At 42.3% G+C, this 22,050-nt stretch overlaps 1 protein-coding gene across 1 annotated transcript; it reads left to right on the top strand.

The window, feature by feature from the left end:
• The first annotated feature begins 10,271 nt into the window (after positions 1-10,271).
• On the top strand, positions 10,272-17,641 carry ndufa10 (NADH:ubiquinone oxidoreductase subunit A10). Its single transcript, XM_083902585.1, has 10 exons — positions 10,272-10,413; positions 11,289-11,457; positions 11,526-11,741; positions 11,832-11,918; positions 12,054-12,175; positions 12,313-12,380; positions 12,463-12,517; positions 12,612-12,697; positions 12,794-12,902; positions 17,503-17,641. The coding sequence occupies exons 1-10, from the start codon at positions 10,339-10,341 to the stop codon at positions 17,569-17,571; spliced, it is 1,056 nt and encodes a 351-aa protein (XP_083758711.1). The 5' UTR covers positions 10,272-10,338; the 3' UTR covers positions 17,572-17,641.
• The last annotated feature ends 4,409 nt before the right edge of the window (positions 17,642-22,050 follow it).

Consider the following 22,050-nt stretch of genomic DNA (forward strand, 5'->3'; position numbering starts at 1 on the left):
CTGTGGCTGCTGACCTTGGTCGGCGCAAACTGTGGCACAGGCAGCGGCGGCAGACTGGAGTGGAGACTGCCGCCGGTGGTGTGCGTGCGAAGAAAGGGGCGGTGGAGTTTGACAAAAAAAAAATGTTATGGCGCAGATTTCAGCTTATGCCCAACCCACCTTCTATGGATAAACAGCGCCGCTCTATTTTTCATTGTTATTATTATTCAGAGTCACTGTAGTTTCCCCCCTTTTCTCTTTCACGGGGCGTTTTCAGGAAATGTGTGTGTGTGTGTGTGTGTGTGTGTGTGTGTGTAGTCTGTCAGAGCTGTGTTTTAAGGTGGACTGGACTATGTGACTTTAATGCCCACATTGTGTCGACATTGTTGACTTAGCTGAGGCTTGTTAATGTCAAAAATGACCAACCAGAGCTGGAAATATTCTTTAAAAAGCACTCCATAATAATTCTATATGTGTACATAGCATAATGTACGGCGCGTGCACTGCATGCTACCTGATGTTACCTGTAGCTTATATCCAATAAGTTAATTTGACACACAAAAACTTTTTAAATAAAACAAAAGTGATATAAATAAAATAGATAGATACTCTTTTGCAGTTAAAAGAAAACACCTTATCTAGCTTTATAGCGTCTAGCTAGCTAACACAAGCTAGCTATTTTGCTCGATTTCTAGATAGATAACTACATACCCTTTTGCAGTTAAAAGGAAACACCTTATCTAACTTTATAGCATCTAGCTAGCTAACTACAAGCTAGCCATTTTGCTCGATTTCCATATATATATATATATATACTCTTTTGCAGTTTGCTTTATAGTGTCTAGCTAGCTAACACAAACTAGCTATTTTGCTTGATTTCTAGATAGATAGATATATTCTTTTTTGCAGTTAAAAGAAAACCCCTTATTTAGCTTTATAGCTTCTAGCTAGCTATTTTGCTCGATTTCTAGATAGATAGATATATACTTTTTTGCAGTTAAAAGAAAACCCCTTGTTTAGCTTTATAGTGTCTAGCTAGCTAACACAAGCTAGCTATTTTGCTAAATTTCTAGATAGATAGCTATATACCATTTTGCAGTTAAAAGAAAACCCCTTATAAGCTTTATAGCGTCTAGCTAGCTAACTACAAGCTAGTTATTTTGCTCGATTTCGAGATAGATAGATATATACTCTCTTGCAGTTAAAACAAAACTTTATCTAGCTTTATAGCGTCTAGCTAGCTAACAACAAGCTAGCTATTTTGCTCGATTTCTAGATAGATAGCTATATACTCTTTTGCAGTTAAAAGAAATTCTGTTTTCTTAATATTAGTTTGACTAAAAATTTGTCTTAGTCAGACTAACATACCTGGATAATGCGATTCATAGTCTGATTACTCCTGCATATGTATACGCTTAGTCAGACTGCACATGCTGTTGCAGGAAACCACGCAACAGACTAGTCAGACTATGGCCTTAGCTTGATTAAACTGTGCATGACTGACACTGGTCAAAAACCTGGAGTTAAGGGGTTTTGTGGCCCCCCCTAATCTGAACCCTACATGTGTGTTCTAGTCCATACAACCACACTTCGGAAAACCTGGTTTATCCCTTTAAAACACGCTGTAAGTCTGCAAAGTCAGTTTTCATCATCTCGCTGCACAACAGCAACAACAGATAGAGACATGTAGCCGAGTTATTATGACCCATTAGCTCATGAGCCCATCCTTCCTCTGTAAACAGCCGTGTTTATCTTGGACACGCTTTACTTCCTCATACAGTAACAGTCGTCTGTCACGATCCCCGTTCCCTGCGAGGCGCGCTACCGCTCAATCAAACACCGAAAAACTCTGTTTTTCCTAAATCCGATGTTCACGTCTCGTTCGCGACATCGTTGGAAGTCGCCCGTCGCTCTCGCCGTTATTCCAACATGTGTTTCCGTGTTTTGCGTCTTTCGGACGGTATCCTGTTTCTGCACGGGGCGCGCTACTGTTTCCCCCGATGCACGTCGGAATAAGGAGGGAACTTTTGACACCGACACAAATCTCAGAGTGCTAAACATCAAAGGGAAGCAGGGAGCAGATTATTCCACGTTCTGCAGCTGAAGGCTTTTTGACTTTTGAATGACTGAGAGACGCCCGGGGTGCAGGCTTTCCTTTATTATGGTCCCGTCTCTGGGAAAGACTACTATTTTGCCCTCAGGGCGTCGGCAAACTCAAATAGACGCGTTCCTGTCGTAGTGACATTCTCCTGATTTTGTGTAGACAATGGATCTATAGAGCTCTGTGATAGCGTGCACTGCCATGTTGGCAGGAAAAATGACTGGTACCGGCGCCAGTTTCAAGCGTAGCTTTGCAATTATTTTTCCCTCGATAGAGCTCCCCCTACAGTATCGGAGTACATACATGTTCAACGTCAGCGTGACAGTCTCCTGATCCTGATGTTGGCAGGAAAAAGCTCCTGAAACTCGAATGTTGCACCAGTTAATTCGGAATTCGGTATCAACATATCTGGATATGGGGCCTATCGTGTCAATGTGCCCCAGGCTATCGCAAAATCAAGAGCTATTGTATATTTACATGCTAACAGCTTATTACAGTTACGGTAGCGAGGAGAGAGCCCAAAACATATGGCCCATAATTTGAGGTTGTCTAACAGGTTTGTGGTGCAAGCAATGAGAGATATAAGGGCTTTTAAAGGCTTTTGTAATGCAGTGAGGACACAGTCTGCCATGGTTTCAGGCTGTACCCAAAGTCCTTTCTTGCATTTTCCTTTATTTTTTTCTTCTTAGTTTCATCTAAATTCCTCCAGAAGTACCTATAAAAAAAGTCTAACTCCACCCTAAATTCAGTATGACTCAGTTCTATTTTGAGCTTGACACCAGCCTCTGCTGCTTCTGCAGATAGATAGATAGATAGATAGATAGATAGATAGATAGATAGATAGATAGATAGATAGATAGATAGATAGATAGATAGATAGATAGATAGATAGAGCATCTAGCTAGCTAACTACAAGCTAGCTATTTTGCTCGATTTCTAGACAGCTAGATAGATAATATGTTGCAGTTAAAAGAAAACCTCTAATTTAGCTTTATAGCGTCAAGTTAGCTAACTACAAGCTAGCTATTTTGCTCGATAGATAGAAAGGTCATCTTTTGCAGTTAAAAGAAAACCTCTTATCTAGCTTTATAGCGTCCAGCTAGTTAACTACAAGTTAGCTATTTTGCTCGATTTCTAGATAGATAGATAGATAGATAGATAGATAGATAGATAGATAGATAGATAGATAGATAGATAGATAGATAGATAGATAGATAGATAATCTTTTGCAGTGAAAAGAAAACCCCTTATCTAGCTTTATAGCATCTAGCTAGCTAACTACAAGCTAGCTATTTTTGCTTGATTTCTAGGTCAGAGTTTGACTGAAAACTCAAAGGAACGTCCACTGAAAAGTGGGTTAGTGAAGTGAATTCTACTGCTTAAAAACACTGACGCTCCCCTCTGTCAGGTCTAATAGTTTTGCCTGACAAAGCCTGTTCTCAGATGACGAACACACTATAATTTCAGTTCCCCAAAAACAAAACAGAGGCGGAATAACAACAACAACAACAACAACAACAACAAAAATCACCAAGCACCTAGTTATAGCTAACCTACCCAACCATGTGTGGTAACACAGAAACACCACACTGAGCAAGGAAAGCCATGGATGACTCTGGATTACGGTAAACGTGACAATGGCACCGTTTGCTTTTTCCACACAATCTGACGTGTGCGCGGTCGATGGCGACTCGATGCACGTGCAACATTTCCCATGGGTTTCAGTCCGCCCCCGTGTGTTTGTTTATTTGGCCCCGCGCATTCTTGTGTGCGAGAGCGACCATGTGTTGCACGGTCACTGACACCAATGCCTTTATTTCACACTAACTTTAGAGCAACATTTCATCCAGGCCAGCTGTGGTTTTCATTTAGGCCTCTACAGCTACCTCATTGTCTTTACTGCGCTCCACCGCTGCAGAACTCCACTCTCACAGTCTCAGGCCTATTACAACACTTGGCCTATTTCACTGTTTTGATTTAATCAGCCCCGTTCTTGTCCCGCGGTCTTTTTGTGCTCAGAAACAAATTATTTAAAGCTGAAGCAGTGAACATTGCTTCCAGAGACGTGTTAGGAATAGCCTTTGATTAATTATTTTCTTTTTCATTCCCCCCCCCCCCCCCCCCCAGCACGATTTGCCGAAAGAACTTTCCCACCAGGAGAAATATTTGAATATATGAGTAAATGAATAAAACCCAAGTCATGTGAGTAGACTTTTAACCTCATATCTGATAGTTTCAACTTCAATTACACATTAGATCATTGTTTAAATACATAGTCATACATAAGGGATGTTTATCCACACTGTTAGAATTAAGGGTTCCAAAAGGATCCTTCTATAAGGGCTGAGGTTCTACCTGGAACCATTTGCTTCTGAAAAACTGTTTCCTGAAGAAATGGTTTTCCAAGGGTTCTTGGTAACACTAATGGTTCCAGTAAGAACCATTTTGATCCAGAGAACCCTTTAAAACCCCTTTCCTGAATAAAGGATTTTAATAGGGTTCTTGGTGGAGAGTAGAACTACAAAAGGCTAAGTAGAACCATAGAACCATTGGTGGAACCCTCCAAAAGGGTTAGTAGAACTCCAAAAGGTAGAAAAGTAGAACCTTTTGGAGTGTTCCATCAAGAACCCTTATAAAACCCTTTATTCACCTTTATAAAAGGGTTCTACCTGGAGCCAAAAAGGGTTCTCCCATGAGGAGATTTGCTTCTGAAAAACCTTTTCCCTAAGAAAGGGTTTTCCAAGGGTTCTTTGTAACACTAATATTTCCAGTAAGAACCATTTTGATCCAGAGAATCCTTTAAAACCCCTTTCCCGAATAAAGGGTTTTAAAAGGGTTCTTGGTGGAACCCTCCAAAAGGGTTAGTAGCACTCCAAAATGCTAAGTAGGCATATAAGGTTCTTCGTCTTGTCCTCATAGGAGAACCTTTTTTGGCTCCAGGTAGAACCTTTTTTACAAAGGTTCCACCTGAAACCCTTTTGGATGGATCCACCAAGAACCCTTTTAAAACCCTTTATAAAACCCTTTATTCACCTTTATAAAAAGGTTCTACCTGGAGCCAAAAAGTGTTCTCCTATGAGGAGAACCATTCGGGTTCTTGGGTTTCCAAGGGTTCTTGCTAACACTAATGGTTCCTTCCAGTAAGAACCATTTTGACCCAGAGAACCCTTTAAAACCCCTTTCCTGAATAAAGGAGCCAAAAAGCCAAAAATGATTTCTCCTATGAACACAAGCTGAAGAACCTTACATGGTTCTACGTAGCACTTTGAATTCTAAGAGTGTATGAAAGGTACTTTTAACTCAAATGACAAAACTTAGTTCTTCATCAGAGAGCTGGCGCTGTTGTGGCAGGAAGTGGCTTCTGCGAGGCAGCAGCTGGAGCAATGGGAAAGGTGCAGAGCGCTGCAGAGTCCTTTTCAAACAGGCAGAGGCTTGACAAGAAGCAGGGCTGGACCATTGCCCTCCGTCGGGGGGAGGGATAGCGTGTGAAAGACGGGGTGTGCGGCGAGGGAAGGGGAAGGAGGAGGGGGGGGGAGGGAAGCGAAGCTTTTTTAACACACTGAGATGTAACTGAGCTCCATTATGCCCGTCAACCACAGCGTCATTAAAACAAATGCTGCGAGAATCTGGATTTCTGTCCGTCTGCACGTGTGGTCCAAAAAGGGGGCTGTGGTGTGATGTTATTATCTTGGTATGGAGAGGCTACTACTACTACTGTGTGTTTGCTGGGAAAAAGCCGAAACCGTCAACACCAAAAGAGTTGGATGTGTGTGTGTGTGTGTGGGGGGGGGGGAAGGGGAACCATTGTTGTTTACGTTTGTGTTTTATCTTCCCACTGGGATTGTTACTTTTACAGGAAGTACATACCATGACATTCACATACAGGAGGCAAGTGTTAACACTTTTGGAGCTTTTCCACAATACAGTTTCAGCACTACTCGACTCGACTCGATTCTAGAAGGTACTATGAAGTAACGGAAAACAACGGGTCTTGTATAAAGTACTTTAAATGGATACTTGAGTAAAAAATACAAATTGAAAAAATGACTTTGAAAACCAGGTTTATTATGAACAGACATCTCAACCGACGCTCTATCTCCACCCACAGTTAAAATGCGCGAAGCATCGCTTACTCAACTGCCGCTAAAATGTTAGCTAGCTCCCTAACTTCCGCACAGTTGTCGCTGAGGGGAATCTTGAACTTTGTGCGGTAACGTTAGCGATTAAAAGTTCAGATATGGCTTTCACGTCTCGTCGTAGTTGTTTTAGTTGTTAGCCCTGAGGTTTTGAACATGATGCGCCGCTAAATACTCTTGCTAACATCCCAAAAATGCTTTGTTTACATAGCATTTTAGCCGAATTTCAGAAGTAATCTTAGCGTCCGTAAAAAGGAAAATAGGGGATAAAACAAGAGTGGACACTGCGTCAAAGTGGCAGCACAGACACCAATAACAATCGCTAGCTAATGAAATCATATCTACGATTAATATTCTCCAAACTGTACAAGGTTGTGACCCAACCACTTTGTCATCGCTTTAGCGTCAATTGTACCTCTTTCTACGAAGTCGGCCATGACGCTATAGCTCCACCCACTGTTAAAATACACGAAGCATCGCTTACTCAACTGCCGCTAAAACGTTAGCTAGCTCCCTAACTTCCGCACAGTTGTCACTAAGGGGAATCTTGAACTTTGTGCGGTAACGTTGAGCATGATGCGTCGCTAAATACTCTTGCTAACATCCAAAAAATGCTTTGTTTGCGTAGCATTTTAGAAGTAATCTTAGCGTCCGTATAGCCATACGCCATAAAAGGGATGTCACGTGTCGAATTGCAGCCGTTTGTCTTAGTATCACCGACAACGATCGTCTGAATGTTTATTAGCCTGACGATGAGGTGAAACTGAAGTGGAAACTATGTGTTTGTCCATAGCTGATAGCCGAGCTGTGGCTAAGAAACCACCAGGAAGTGAATGTGGCTGAACTGTAATTGTTTCCCATGAGTTTACAACCAAAACTGGAGACGGCAGTTTTTAAAAAAAAATTATTGATGGGGAGCGTGGACGGCGCATTCTGAAAAAATTTACGTGGCAAAAGATGACTTTCGGGTTGTTACTTCACGGTTTCGTGCGAGCTCCGGTGCAGGCCAGAGCTACGTAGGCTACTATTTTTGGTCGTCGTGCTTTTCTTTTTTTTCCGCTGGCAACTGTTAAAACCGGTCCAAAAATGCAGGCGGAGTGAAATAAAAATCTGCAGTTAAAAAAAAAACAAAAAAAAACAGGGGAAATTTGGCAGACGTTCTACAGATTTGCCAAAAAAAACCCAACCCTTCAGCTGCTGCACCGGCCTCACGGGCGCTGCTTCAGCTGTGAGGCCCGACCTGAATGTGGAGTATTGTTTTTTTTTTTTTTTTACTGTTGACTAATTAATCCAGTTCCTGTAGGTGTGTGTGTGTGTGTGTGTGTGTTCCCTTCGCATGTCAGGCCGCATTCACCGGAGAAGCGCTGGCACGGCGTGCATGTACTGTTTGTCTGTGAATTTGTCTCTCAACACGGCGCAAAGATCTGCATACACCTGCACACAACTGCTCCGATGGGGGGGAGGGAGGGAGTGTGCGATCGCACGCTTTGCATTCTTCTCTGCAAGCGTAGCGTGCTATTGTTAGTTTAAAAACTTAAGGAAATTATTATTCTTTTAAATAAATCTGATGAATGAATCATTGTCGTTAAAGCTCGATTATTTCGCGCATATTCTCGTCAGTTTGTGCAGCTCGGAGCGCATTCCCAACCTTCCCGAAGCGACTCTCATGGGTTTGGATTTCGATTCCCCCCCCCCCCTCTCTTAACCCTCTACTTATAGTGGTCATCAAATTGCTTACATGTGTTTTGTGGTTCAAGCAGAGCTCGAAGCTACAGCGTGTGCAGAGGCGCAGTTTGTGAACAGGCAAGGCCGGTCGACTGCTTGGGGCCCCCACGAGCCGATAGGGGGCCCCCCAGACATCTCAGTAGGAAACCTCCCTAAAGGGGCCCCACCTCACGTTAACCTCTGTGAAGTTATCATTAAAATGAAGAGGATTATTTACAGTGTAAAGCATCTTTTTTTTTAAACTTAATTTATATATGTTTTTCAGTTACTTACAGTATTTAATTGTTCTATATATTTATATTGTTTCATAATGTGGGTTCTTAACAGTGTAATGTATTTTTTTTACTAAGTTTATATAGTTTTTTTTTTAAAGCTATTTACAGTATTTTATTGTTTGTTACATTTATATTTTCACATACTTTTTAATTACAAGGTTTTTCCATGTTATTTCACTGGTTGGAAAGAAGGGCCCCCTGGGAATTTTCGGGCCCCTCCAGTGTAGCTACTGCTAGCTACTGCTAGCTGTCAACAACAACGACCCACTAGCTTTCTTGGTTTGTTTAGTCCAGATATGTTGATGCAAACGAGTATCTACTTATTTTAAGTTAAGCTAAAGCTAAAGTTAACCTAAATATAGCAACGTAGCTAACGTAAGCTAACTTTGTCTTATTATTGTCGTTAGATATTTACTCTGTGATGTATCTGTTTTTATTGTCATTCACAGATTTTGAACTCACACATTTTTGTTTTCTGTCAGATTATTTATAATATATATATGGAAGGGCCCCCTGGGAATTTTTGCTTCGGGGCCCCTACAGACTCTAGAATCGCCTCTGAGCGTGTAAAGCTGCACTGTAATACTTGCAATACACAAGACAGGAGGAAACATATATCGCTTGCAAGACGATCGCGGATTAGTTTTCCAACTCCCAGACGGTGCCAAGTTTGCGCGAGAGAGAGAGAGTCCACTATGAAATATGAAGCGGTTGTCGTCGATCGGCTGGTGTTGACACTGGTGGTTGCCGTGGCGACGGAGGAAAACAGGCTGCGAGCTACACTTGTTTGAGCGCTGACAAGCAGAGGGCGTTACGTCATGTCGGATGTGAATGTAATGAGGGTTGTAGCTGGCGGGGCGGGGGGGGGGGGACTATTTGCCTTCATTTTATTCATTTGTATCAGACATTCGTCTGCTGCCTTTTTAATCGAGTTTACACAATCAAACATTCGTCTGCTGCCTTTTTAATCGAGTTTACACAATCAAATTGCCTTTGATGTAATTTTTTTTTTTTTTTTTTTGGGATTCAGCACTTCACTTCAGAAACTGAGTGCGTGTAGTTTCAGGTTCCACAAAGGGTGGCATCGGGGGAATATTACCTCCAGGGTAAAAGCAGCAGACTTAAAAAACCTGCTGTTCACACCATCTCACCATCTGAGAGTGCCAGAGGTTTGATCAGTGTAGTGTAAAAGGTTGTCTATGTGACTCAGCAATTTATTTACTTATGTTATTATTTTAAAACAAGGGAGTACAAGCACGTTTTACCCCATGTGTACATGGGATTTCTTGGGGTTCTCCGGCTTCTTCCCACGGTCCAAAAACATGCAGCGGTTAATTGGTTACGCTAAATCAGGGGTCTCAAACTGGCGGCCCCCCCCACTTAATATCATGTTATAATGAAATCATGACCTCACTGTCTTTTAAACACAGTGTGTAGCTGAGGCACATAACTAATAATAAGATATTTGGTCATAATTATCCCATTATTAAATGTATCATATGCAACATTCAATTACATATAATACACTTGTTAGGGCCCAAGCCACGAATGGCAGTGGCTGAAACGGCTCCTGGTATGAATTTTAATTACAGTTGTCCAAACTATTATTGATGTAATTTAAAATAAATGTCTGTTTTTGATACTAACACATTAATTTTGCATCATAAATAGTATTATTAAGTATCAGTGTGATATCATGATGCAATATTGTGAACAGTTGTTTTTTTCCCCCACTTTTGTTTGTGAGAGTGAACCAGGGAACTCAAATGTGCAACTTAAATTTAAAATATGTCATATTGGGCAATCCTGCCACCGCTATTCCACACATTTTATAGATAAATACAAAAAAACAACTACAATGGTTTAACAACACAGCATCTAAAGTGGCTATTCCATTACAAATTATTTATTTAAAACTGTATTTTAAAGTTGTAAGCAAAAATTATACTGAAATAAATTCAGGCAAATAATTAGACGCATTCCTACGTATATTGTGTGGGACAACAGTAGCCGAAGGACCCCGTGTGTGTGACGTATAACTCACTCGCGGAGAGAGGTTAGCAGCAGCGGTGGTTGTTATTTCTCGGGTCAGGTCGGAGGGTTCTTTAGAGGACAGTTAACCATGGCCCTGAGGGTGATCCGGCTGGTCGTCCCTGCGGGAGCAGCTGCTTCCAAAGCGGTGATGGCGACACAGAAGGTGAGGACAGTAAACACGCGCAGAGACGTGCTATAATTCCACTCGCCGCAACGTTTCCAATTCACAAGGACAAGCTAAGCTAGGCGGCTAGCCTCCTAGCCGCTGACAGCGACTGCTAGCTGTCAACAACAACGACCCAGTAGCTTTCTTGGTTTGTTTATAACAGTGTTATTGACAGTTAACAAGTCGGTAAGAACACTCAATTTAAAAGGTAAATAGAGAATAAATGACGCTTTGTAATTTTTTTACAGACGTCCTTGAAGCTAGTCCTGATATGTAGATGCAAACGAGTCTCATCCAGAAATCTACTAATTTTAAGTTTACGCAAACTACCATTGTTTACCGCTGCACATTTGTTTATTCTACTCGTTTATTAGATTAATTATGTATTTAGCCACTGTTCGGCTCTATGCTGCGACGTCCTTGTCGTATTTAGCACCTGTTTGAAGTCTTAATTAAAGTACTGTACAGTAGAGTGGCTTTAAATATCATATTTTCAATTATAAATTTGGCTTTGAGTCAACGCATACTTGGTAATTATACAAATATACATTGTTGGCATAGTTTCTGTTTATTGTATTTAGTTAAGCTAAAGCTAAAGTTAAGCTAAATTTAGCAACGTGACTAACGTAAGCTAACTTACTGTCTTGTTATTGTCGTTAGGTATTTACTCTGTGATGTATCTGTTTTTATTGTCATTAAAATTGTCCCTTTAGTATAATACATTCGCAGATTACCTTTAGGATTATAAAGCATGGATTAAAAGTGTGTTGGAGGGAGGTGAAGCTCATTTTTGCCCCTTTATCTGATTGTTGTTTGTGTGTGTGTGTGTGTGTTAACTCCACGTTTACATTTCTTTTGTCTTGTCACGACAGGCAGGTGTTCACACGAGCTCGGCGAGGAGCCTCGGGTACGGCTGGTTGGCCTACATGCTGGGTGAGAGGACGACTCCGCGGTTAACGCAGACCAGCAAGATCATCTCCGTGGAAGGAAACCTGGCCTCGGGGAAAGGAGCTTTCGCCCAGAAACTGGCCGACACGCTGGGTAACTATCTGAGCTCAGGGGTTACATAGAAAACCTCTAGTACAGACGCTAACGTTGTGTGTCTGCAGGGATGCTCTACATGCCCGAGCCGGACACTTTCTACATGGACAAGATGTCAGGAGAGAAGGAGCCACTCGCGCTGGAATTCAACGGGATGTGCAGCCTGGAGAAGTTCTACGCGGACCCCAAAGCTGCCGACGGAAACAGCTACAGGCTGCAGCTGTGGATGTACGCCATGAGGCTGCTTCAGTACTCCAACGCCATCGAACACATGATCACCACAGGTACCGCGCGCGCCCGAATGTTAGTGTTGCCGGGCATGTAATTTTACGTCAAATTAGCAGAATCCTTAACCCGCTCATCTGTGTTTTAAGGACAAGGAGTGATCCTGGAGCGTTCCCCCTTCAGTGACAGTGTCTTCTTGGACGCCATGTTCAAAGAGGGTTACATCAGGAAGGAGTGTGAGTATATTCCAAAGTTCCACCTCATGACCTGAATTTAAAACCTGTAATAAACAGACGTGTGTATATATATATATATATATATATATATGTGTATATATATATATATATATATATATATATAATGCCCGTCAGGTGTGGCGCACTACAACGAGACCAAGAACATCAGCATCTGCGAGTTCCTGCCTCCGCACCTCAGCATCTACATCGATGTGCCGGCCGAGGAGGTGCAGGCGAAGCTGAAACAGAGCGGCAAGGTGAGACGGGGGCGGTGCACAATTAATTTAGTAATCGATTAATAATCGATTAAGCTTCATTCAGATTAGAATGTTCAAAGAATTATTCACTGATATGACGTTTAAAAATCAATTCTCCTCGGGCTCCTTGTGTTCAGGACGTGCCGCTGAGCTATCTGAAGAGCATCGAAGACAGCTACAAGAAGTCTTTCCTGCCCCAAGTCACGTGAGTTTATCAAATCCAACTTTATTTATAAAGCACTTTAAAAGCAACAACAGCTGAAACAGACACTTTTTTTGTTGTGTAGGGACTCGTCAGAGCTGCTCGTTTATGACGCGACGCAAGTCCAAGACGTTGAGAGGGTAAGAGAGCGCGCGCGAGAGAGAGTGTACAGCCGATTTGGTGTTGAATTAAAAAATCCTGAAACTCACTCGTCGCTGCCCGTCCTAACCACAGGTGACGGAAGACATGGCCGAGTTGAAGTTTGAAAAAGTGCCGTGGCAGGAGATGGACGACATCACCTACCACAACCTGAGGATGCTGTGAGTTTTCACAATAAAAGTTCACCCTTTCGTGGCCGTCTGAACGTGACGTTTAATCATCCTTTTCTTTTTTTCCCCGTCCTCCGTGTTTTACAGCGTGGAAGACAAATGCCGCGTCGCCTCCCTGACCGTCATGCCCAAGTATCTGCCCGAGATAACCATCGGAGCCCACGACTTCTGTGACAAATACTACGACTACAGAGGGGTAACGTGAAGACTAAATTACTAAGTTTTGTCTCCATCTCTTATTCAGCGTTAGTGGATGCAGTCGTTTTAAGACATTAATCAGTGTTTGGCTACTTCCTGTCAGAACATTTTTTAAAAATGAAATAATCTTCATGTTATAAGAAAAAAAAAGGTAATATAAGATAACAGCGCAGCCTTTTCTGCCTCAGTCCTGTGGTGGAATTAACGAGGGGAAGTCTGCAGACGAATGGCTGGTCGTCGTGTACGCTGTGAATATGAAATAAAAACACCGTTATAGCATTTCCTGGGGGTCCTGGAAAATGAGGAAAAAGAAGTCAAATGTCTTGGCTAGAGCTGCAAATAACGATTATTTATCAATTGAGGCATCGTTTGGTGCATAAAATGTCAGAAAGTGTTGAAAAATGTCAATTGTCAACAATGTCAACAAACCAAAAACATTCACTTTTTAAGAAGCAGAAACGATCAGAAATCTTGTTTTAAGCATGGAAAAAAAGCTTAAATCCGACGAAATTGGCGATCAAAGTCGTCGGTAATCGATTAATCGAGTAATCGTGGCACTGATACTTCCGTCATCTCGTAATTAAAGAGGCGAGGTCATCTTAGCGCTAACTTCCTGTCTGCTGCTGTCTGTTAGAATTCCTCTCACCTATTCCTGCTCCTCCTCCACGTCATGTCGTGAGCTCGTTTGCTTTGGCGGTCGATTTTATTTACAAACAGGCCTAACCACACGAGCGCAGAGAGAGTCGGGCTCCCTGATTGGAGGAAAGGGTTTTTGGGGGAATCTGGGAAATGTCTCTTGATATTTTAAAATTAGCCAATTGAGTGGCTTAAGTGTACTGAACATGACAGAACTCTTGCATGTTTTACTTTTTTATTTCTCAGTATATCCAGCTATCCAGACTTGATTTAAGAATTAAGAGAAACATGCGAGTCTCAGAGACTGTGGAGGTGATTGTTGGTGCCTGATAGTCACTTTGACTTCATTTAATCTAAACTATAATTATGCTGTTTTGCAATTGGCTAATTGTATGCTTTCAGATTAGAAAATGATCAACTGTGTCTGAGAACCTTTTCCTCTCGTCTTTACGGCCTTCGTTTACCATCTGCTTTACCCGGAGACGAGCAGGATTATTATTATTATTATTGTTAATAAGTCACCACGTCGCAAAGGTCGAGTACGATGTTCGCGTCACGGTCACAGAAACAAACGACCGCTCATATCATGAGTACGTTTTATTGTGATGAGAGTATTCATGTCGACGTTTCTGCGCTCCGTCAGCAACACTCCCCATCAGTTTACCCACGTGCAGTTCCGTCGCTGGACACTTGGTGGCAGCAGCGCGCAGCAGAACGACACAGAGGAAAGGGGGTTGCATGTAAAACCATCACTTCTTCTTACGGCCCGACACCTTCGCTGTCATCACATTAAGTCTGCAGTCATTATCGAATAGCACTTCCTAAAGCAAGGTCAAGAGTTTATATTAACACACACACACACACACACACACACACACACACACACACACACACACACACACACACACACACAGAGCAGTGTTTCCAAAATGAGCCATCACTTAGAGACAGCGTTGGAGAGAGGGGGGGGGAAACAAAAACATGTAACGCTCGGCCGGATTTCAGCTCCATCTCCATGGAAACACAAGGTTTTCGTCTTCGTCCTCAGAACTCATTGTGCTCAGTGTTTCTCTAATGGGGTGGGGGGGGGCTCGGCTCGGCTAATATTAGCTAATATTTATTTATTATTGCTGCTGGATAGGTGACACACTGTGTGATTTACCATTCCCCGCACCGATGCACGTTCTCCATGTTCAATATGAATGAAGCAATGAGCTTGTTGAGGTGGTACGATAGCTACGCGTCCATCTAAAAGCCATGGTTCTCAGACTCTGGTGCGTGTACCGTGAGTGGTACGCGAGCTTCCTCTTGGCAGTACCAGGGTATGCGATTAGGGATGCACCAATCCACTTTTTCCCCCCACTTCCGATCCGATCCGATACCCGAGTTTGGATATCTGCCGATACCGACACTATCAGCGATAGTTTGTAAAATTCGTTACATATCAAAATCACGCACTTTAACTCAAATTCAAATTTGATCACGAATATCTCAATTGTGTTCTAAATTTGAAGTTCTTGTCTTGAGGCACGTTATCTATCCGAGGCGTGCATCGTTACTCGGCGTCTCATTGAGACACGCCTCCGCTCAGGAAATCCACTCCACTTTTTGCAGCCAGCTAGCGGAGCAGTCGGGAAAATCACTTGTGGAGACATTTCGGCAAACATTAAAGCTCCGTCATCAAAGCACCGACGTTGCGGATCGGAATCTCTACAGATACCAACAATTACGTCGGTATCGGAACCCGATACTGGATCGGATCGGCCCGATTGCAGCTGAGGCAGACGGAATATAATGCTAAAAATCCTTTGCTAACAACCTTTTGATAACGCTAATAAGACATTTGGTCGTTTTTTGATATTATAGATTAATTTTGTGTCGTATATGATGTTTTTATTGCGACGAAAACGTCATTCCATATCAAAAACACGCACTTTAAATTTGAAAATCTGTCAAATATCATCACGAATATCTTAATTGTGTTTTTAATTTGAAGTTCTTGTGCTACTTAAGAGTTAGTCCGGCCCCCTTTTGACCAGACTAGATGCTCATTGGCCCCCAGGGTCATTTGAGTTTGTGTCCGAATTGTATTTTGTTCTTCTATGATGAGCACAGCTGGAGGTTGTCAGGGTCAGATGAGGTCACAATAGAAGTAGAAGTAGTAAGAGTCTGCTGCCACCTTGTGGTCATAAGTATGCATAAGCACTGAGACTTTTCTGGGAGAGTTTTTTTTCCAGCGTGTTAAATGTGAATATTTCCCGATTTCTTTGCTCCGTACAACAAATAAATCATTAAAACTGAATCGGTTTTTTTTCCCCGTTGACAAAATTAGACCTTTACGGTCTACGTATTTCAACATTTTCTGATTTAAGTTAGTTGCTAGTTGGGGAAACTTTTAGTAGTTTGGCACCGGTGTATCTTTCTGTTCTTTTTCTTTCTTCACAAATACCTCGGATGTGTTCAGGGTAAACTTCCTCCAAAAGCCAAAGTCTGGAAGTTCACAGATAGCAGAGCAGCCTTGTCGACATTGATGAATTGTGGATGTGGACTGAGACTGTTTTTTTTTTTTTTCCTTGTGCCCATTAAAGCAAAGTCCTGACCATTACACATCAGACGGCGTTGACCCCCTTTTCTTTTGGTTTTGGATAGAAGAGTTGAGCGCTTTGTTAAAGCGCCGATTGAGGATCTCCGTGTAAATAAATCCTCTTTTTTTTTTAATACGGAATAATTTTCATTTTCCCTGTGACGCAAACCGAAATCATTTTCTCCCGCTGAAATATTGAGCGACTCGTAGTTACAATGAGGCAAATGTCAGATGTAGAATATTCCGCGGGGGCTTTTGGTATCATCAGTCTTGCAGGGAAACATTTGGGTTTGACCTTTTCTGTTTATTGACTGGGGACTTTTTTTTTTTTTTTTTTCTCCCCTGCTGCTAAAAATCAAGCTGCATAATGCTGCAGGAGGCTGTGACCCGACATTTTGTTCCTGAGCCTGGATCTCCGTGGAGAGATTGAGGAAACGGTGACGCGCGGTTGCGTAATTTTTCATCTGAACCTTTTGAACTTGCGCCGTAAAGTCACTGGAAGGGCGTTTTTTGACAGTGTGATGACACTATATCACATTTCCCCCATCAAATATGGGTTTCACTACTGTTAGAGTAGAGGAAAGTAGTAGTACTTGTTCTAAATTACACCCAGAGCTATTAATGGACTATTTTGATCATCGATTATCGCTTTGAAGCTTTTTTCCATGATTAAAACAAGATTTCCGATGGTTTTTAGCTTCTTAAATGTGAATTTTCTTTGTTTCTTTGCTCTATATAACAACAAGAAATCATAAAAAGCTGAATCAAACCGACAAATAATCATTAGTTGCAGCTCTAATTGCATCTTTTTTCTGCATTTTATTAATATAAGATAACATATTATATATATATAAATAAATATATATATATGTATGTTTATACACATATATTAATATATATGTTTATACACATATTAATATAATAGTCCAATAGGGGAGGTATCATGCGATACGCGGTCCACGATACCAATAACATCGCAATTCTTAATTTGTATATTAAAATATCGATGCATGCCCTGGCGTATATATATATATATATATATATATGTATATAGTATAGTATATATTTTTTATATGCTGTACATCAAACGATGGACCAAAAGTGGCCCAAATACAACGATTAGCTACAATCAAATGGAGAATAATAAATAATAAAAACCTTCTTTTTTGTATTTGAACTGTCTCCAAAATATCTTGATGCAATGTCTAGTTAAAAAAACCCAAATACTAATACACAAAAGCCAGTACTAGTACATTATGTGACCAATAATTGCCAATAAATATGGCAAAATGATTAATACGGTGCTGAATTTCTTGCTTCACTGCTCAGTCTTGTTCGTTTAACTAATTTCTTTCCTCTTTTTTTTTTATTCCTAAAGCTTCCTGGGAAGAATTACGCACCCGGTTATAACGCAGATGTTGGAGACAAGCACATCTGGCTGAAGTGAACGATCCAGAGGTCTCCTGTTGTACAATCCCCCCAAATAACATGTATAATGTATTAAAGGAAAAAATTTTGAATCGAGTAAGTGTCTCGTCTTCTTCTCCCGAGACGAATTATTACTATTATTACAATCGTACGGCACCGTGAGGAAGTAGTAGTGATGAAATGTGTTAATAAAAACCTTTCCCGTCACCTCTGCTCGCTTATCGCTCAGCCTCTCAACGCGATGGACTTTTATTTTGAAGGACTGGCCCCCCGAGCCGCCCTTCTTCTGTTGTTCCTGTATTTCTGAGAGAAGTGGGGCCTGCCGCTGTAATCAAGAGGCGATCGGCGGCACAGATAGAGGAGGATAAACCGGGCTCAGCGCTCGGCGACTTGTTGCTTTTCCCGCCTGACCCCCCCCAACCCGTTGCTGCCGCCTGATCTCAGGCTAAGATCTGGCTCGAGTGCGGCCCTCATCATCAGGCTCAGCTCCCTCGAGTGGACACGAGAGGAGGTCGCGGGCTATGTGACGGGGGGGGCAGGTTGTGACTCGTAACAGCAGCTACGCGATGACCTCTGGAGTTGTGACGCTATCGCGCTATCATCAGATGTGGATTTGCAGTAGTGGATGTGTGAAAGCACTGGATTAGGATGCTTTGGCTCAAATAGTCTGGGTCAGTTGGTCCCTCGAAAAGGCCGATACGGGAGCGTTGATACCCGATCTGAGCCAGGTTTGGTTCGTTCTCTAGTGATTTCAAGGTGAATTTGTGGCACAATTGTAATAAATAGATGTACGAATTGTGAAAATAAGTAGAATATTTTATATTGGCCTTCTCGTCAACAACTCAAAATAAAACAAACCACAATAGGGGTTATGTGAGCGATTATTCAACAAGAATGAATAAAGAAGAGCTAACACTCATAAGTGCTGGTGTTAGCATGTTCACGGAGCTAGTAGGTGCTTGCTCCTGGATGTAATGCTAACGTTTGTCATTTGCGCGTCAGGTTTGGTCCAAAAAAACCCTCAAAATTCAAGAAAATTCGGCCGAGGAGCAAAAAAACACCCTCCTAGCAAGGTCTTGTGATACGGCGGCCATCTTGGCAAGGCCTCCATCTAGCTGGTTCAGAGTAAGATTCACATTAACGCTCAAAATCACTTATATGGAATTTGAAAACACGCTTTTTGTAGCCGCACATGCTAGGTTTCGCGACAACCACTGCTTTTACGGGTAATTCCAGAGATACGATACGCTTTAGCTCGGCCAATAGCACAATATGCTAGCAGATGATTAGCCTCTTTGAAAGAAGCTGCGTCATGTCTCTTAATCTGCTCTTTTATGACGTTACGTACTACAAATTGTTCAAGTCTTTTCCCCCTAAGGCTTCTAGGTAAGCTAACCTCCTTATTTGGGGTTCTTCCTCACTCTAAACACAATTCCTAGAGAGTTTTGTGGAAATTAGTTGTGTTTTTTCCCCTCTAATCCTATAAACAAACCAACAAGAAGGACACGGATGAAAACGCAACCTCTTTGGCCTCTGAGGGAACAACAACAAACAAAAACAACAACATTGTTTGGAGTTTAGATGTCCTGAAGTGCTGTAAAAAAAAAAAAAAACATTTGCATAATCCTTTAATCAATGCGAGGCTTCTCAATGTGGTACCAACAACAAAAAAAGAGCAATTAAAGCCAAAAACATGAACTCGCTGCACCGCGGGGGTCAAATCCGAGCGGGAGACGGCGGCGATAAAGCACCATGTCATCACTCACTCATTCACACGTTGACGTATGACAGCACGGACAAAAAGGCTTATAATGAAACATGTCAGGATTGTCGAAAAAACAACAAAGTCTGGCGTCAGACGGCGCCGGATCCTGCAGCCTGTCATGAAGACCGTAGCTTTGTGTCCACACGGAGCTCTGCCACCAATTAATTAAGTTCATTGGTCTAAAAATACAAAAATATATGTATATGTAGAGAGAGAGCAGTCCTTTTCAAGTAAATCATCACTTGTGGAATAAATTGGCCGATTAAACTTGAACTCCTTTGTTACGCTGTCATATTACCGACCAGCTCCTAATTAGCCTCAGACTCTCCTGTGCTGCTGCTGCTGCTGCTGCTAACTCAGACACCGCCGCGTGACTCATGCTTCCACAAGCCGCTCCGGGGTTCTCAGAGGTTCAGCTTTCAGGAGACGGCGACTCAGCAGTTTTTGAGCCTCAGCCAACTTTGAGAGCAAGATCGTGAAACTTATTATTCTCTTACTCTCCACCTTACGCTCGAGACCCAAAGAGCCACAAACGAGCCCCAAAAAAGGTGAGGGTGGGTCGGGTATGTGAGGGGATGGAAGTACTCGAGACGTCAAGACACTTCGTTTACCTCGACTTCCATGGGGATATTCACACAGATCACAAAGGAGTGACCCCCCCAAATTAGCTGACAATAGCGGGTGCAGCTACCCTAACGGGTGCCAAAAAATGGAACCATTCTTCAAAAAAATACGTCCCAATCTCCCCACAACAAAGACATAAACCGCCACGATGGCTCCAAAGCTGTTAAAGGGGAAATAAGTAGTTTATAGTGCCATCTAGAGGAGAGGCTGAAATTTACAACAAAGACCTGCTGCTCTGCTCACCCCCTCCCTTCCCTGAGCGCTACGGTATCCGCAGCTGGTCAAATGTCGTCGTCGTCGTCTTTCTCCGTGTCAGCAGATGAGGTTCGTGAGGCGAGGGAGAGGGCGGAGCTACCGCGGCCGTAGCAGACGAAGCGAAGAGAGAGGAGGCGGGACTTCCGCTACAAGAAAAGAGACGCTTATTTTGTTCTCTCGCGTTTGTCCTTACAGGCTCCGGTAGAAACATGGCGTCTCGCTGCTAACAGTGGCTATGCAACCGCGGTCCGCGACCATGTTATTTTACATGACTTTTTGAAACACTACGAAAATGAAACAAAAACTATTATACAGCGACTAGACAATGCAGGAGCACATAATATGTATAAAAAAGTGGATTTTAGGTTATATAAACCCATAAATACTACACATTGTACCTTTAAATTATGCTAAATATGCTGCATAATTTAAAGCGTTAACCCTCAGCGCTTTCGGCGCATACCCAGCCTCGGTAAATTGCCGCGGGAATAAATACACAACTCATTATATGGGCGCCCTGGGGGCGTGTGTTTAAAGATCACGTTTTCAGACTCTTACGTGCTGTCGAGTCAAAGTTGTGATGAATTTGACGTCGCATAAACGGGAGTAAGAGTTTATTTAGCATAAACCTAAAGATTTTTGTTCAAATTCTAAGTCGTGGAACGTCCGTGTTACATAACTTCTCTGTTATATAACTTCCGTGTTACGTGACTTTCGAGCCTCGTAACTTCCGCGTTGTGTACTTTCGGGTTACGTGACTTTCGGGGTCACGTAACTTCCAAGTCGCCTAACTTTCGTGTCACATAACTTCCATGTTGCGTAACTCTGTGTTACGTAATTTTCAGGTCACGTAACTTCCGTTTTTTACGTAAATTGGTGAGTTCATAAAACAAACTGAACTCACCAACAACAACAGTACAGCCAAAATATTTGCATTAAAAAAAAATATATTTTGCAGACTGCAAATCATGTTTATGTTTTGAAATCATGTTTTGGCATGTGGCGCCACCTACCGCCGTCTACCAATCATTGCAGTCAGTAGAGTCTCAGCTGCAGAGCGACCACGGGTTGCCAGTTCTGTCAGAAAAACGAAACCTAAAAGACCTCGGTATTTTGAATTTGTAGTAACCGTTTTTGGCCACATTCTTACATATGGCACCTTTAAGTAGTAGAGGGGGGGGGGGGGGGATCTCCTTCTCAGGTCACCTTAAGTGTTGCAAAGTAAGAAATCAACTCTTGCTCTGCCCGTAGACTCAGCACAAATGGAAGTCCAGACGGCTGCCAGCAGCTGAAAAGGGAGCTCGTCTGCTTCCACTGGCAGCGCCGGGTCATCGGGCTCCCGCTCAGACAAAGGCGGTTTGAATAATTGACAGCGCAGCACTGTGCGCTGCATTCACATGCAGCTAATGGAGGATTGGAAAAAGCATGAACTCTGGGAGGAAGGAAGGAAGGAAGGAAAGGAAGCTTGGCAGAATATCCTGTCTTCTATAATACAGTACGCTGAGGTCTTATCAGACCTGAGAGCAGTCAGAGGTTTATATTACACAGAGAACAGGTTTTTGTATCTCCACTGACATTTCGGGGTGGAAATGAAACCCACGCACGTACGCGGTTATGTTGTTTGTCGACGTAAACGTTTGTTGACAGGGTGGTGTTTTCTTCTTCTTCTTCTGAGGATTCTCCTCGACGTTTAACACGTCCATCATCACGATTGTATAAATCAATAAGTCAACACGTGCGGTGCATCTTTAGCATATAAAACGTGGGTCTGTATAACAGCAGAGGCTTTAATAAAGTCATAATAATGTTGTCCAAGCTGCTATAAAAGTCTGCTTCTCCGGTCCAGAGGTTTAT

Source organism: Microchirus variegatus, assembly GCF_963457635.1.
Source record: "Microchirus variegatus genome assembly, chromosome: 16".
NCBI classification, from domain to species: domain Eukaryota; kingdom Metazoa; phylum Chordata; class Actinopteri; order Pleuronectiformes; family Soleidae; genus Microchirus; species Microchirus variegatus.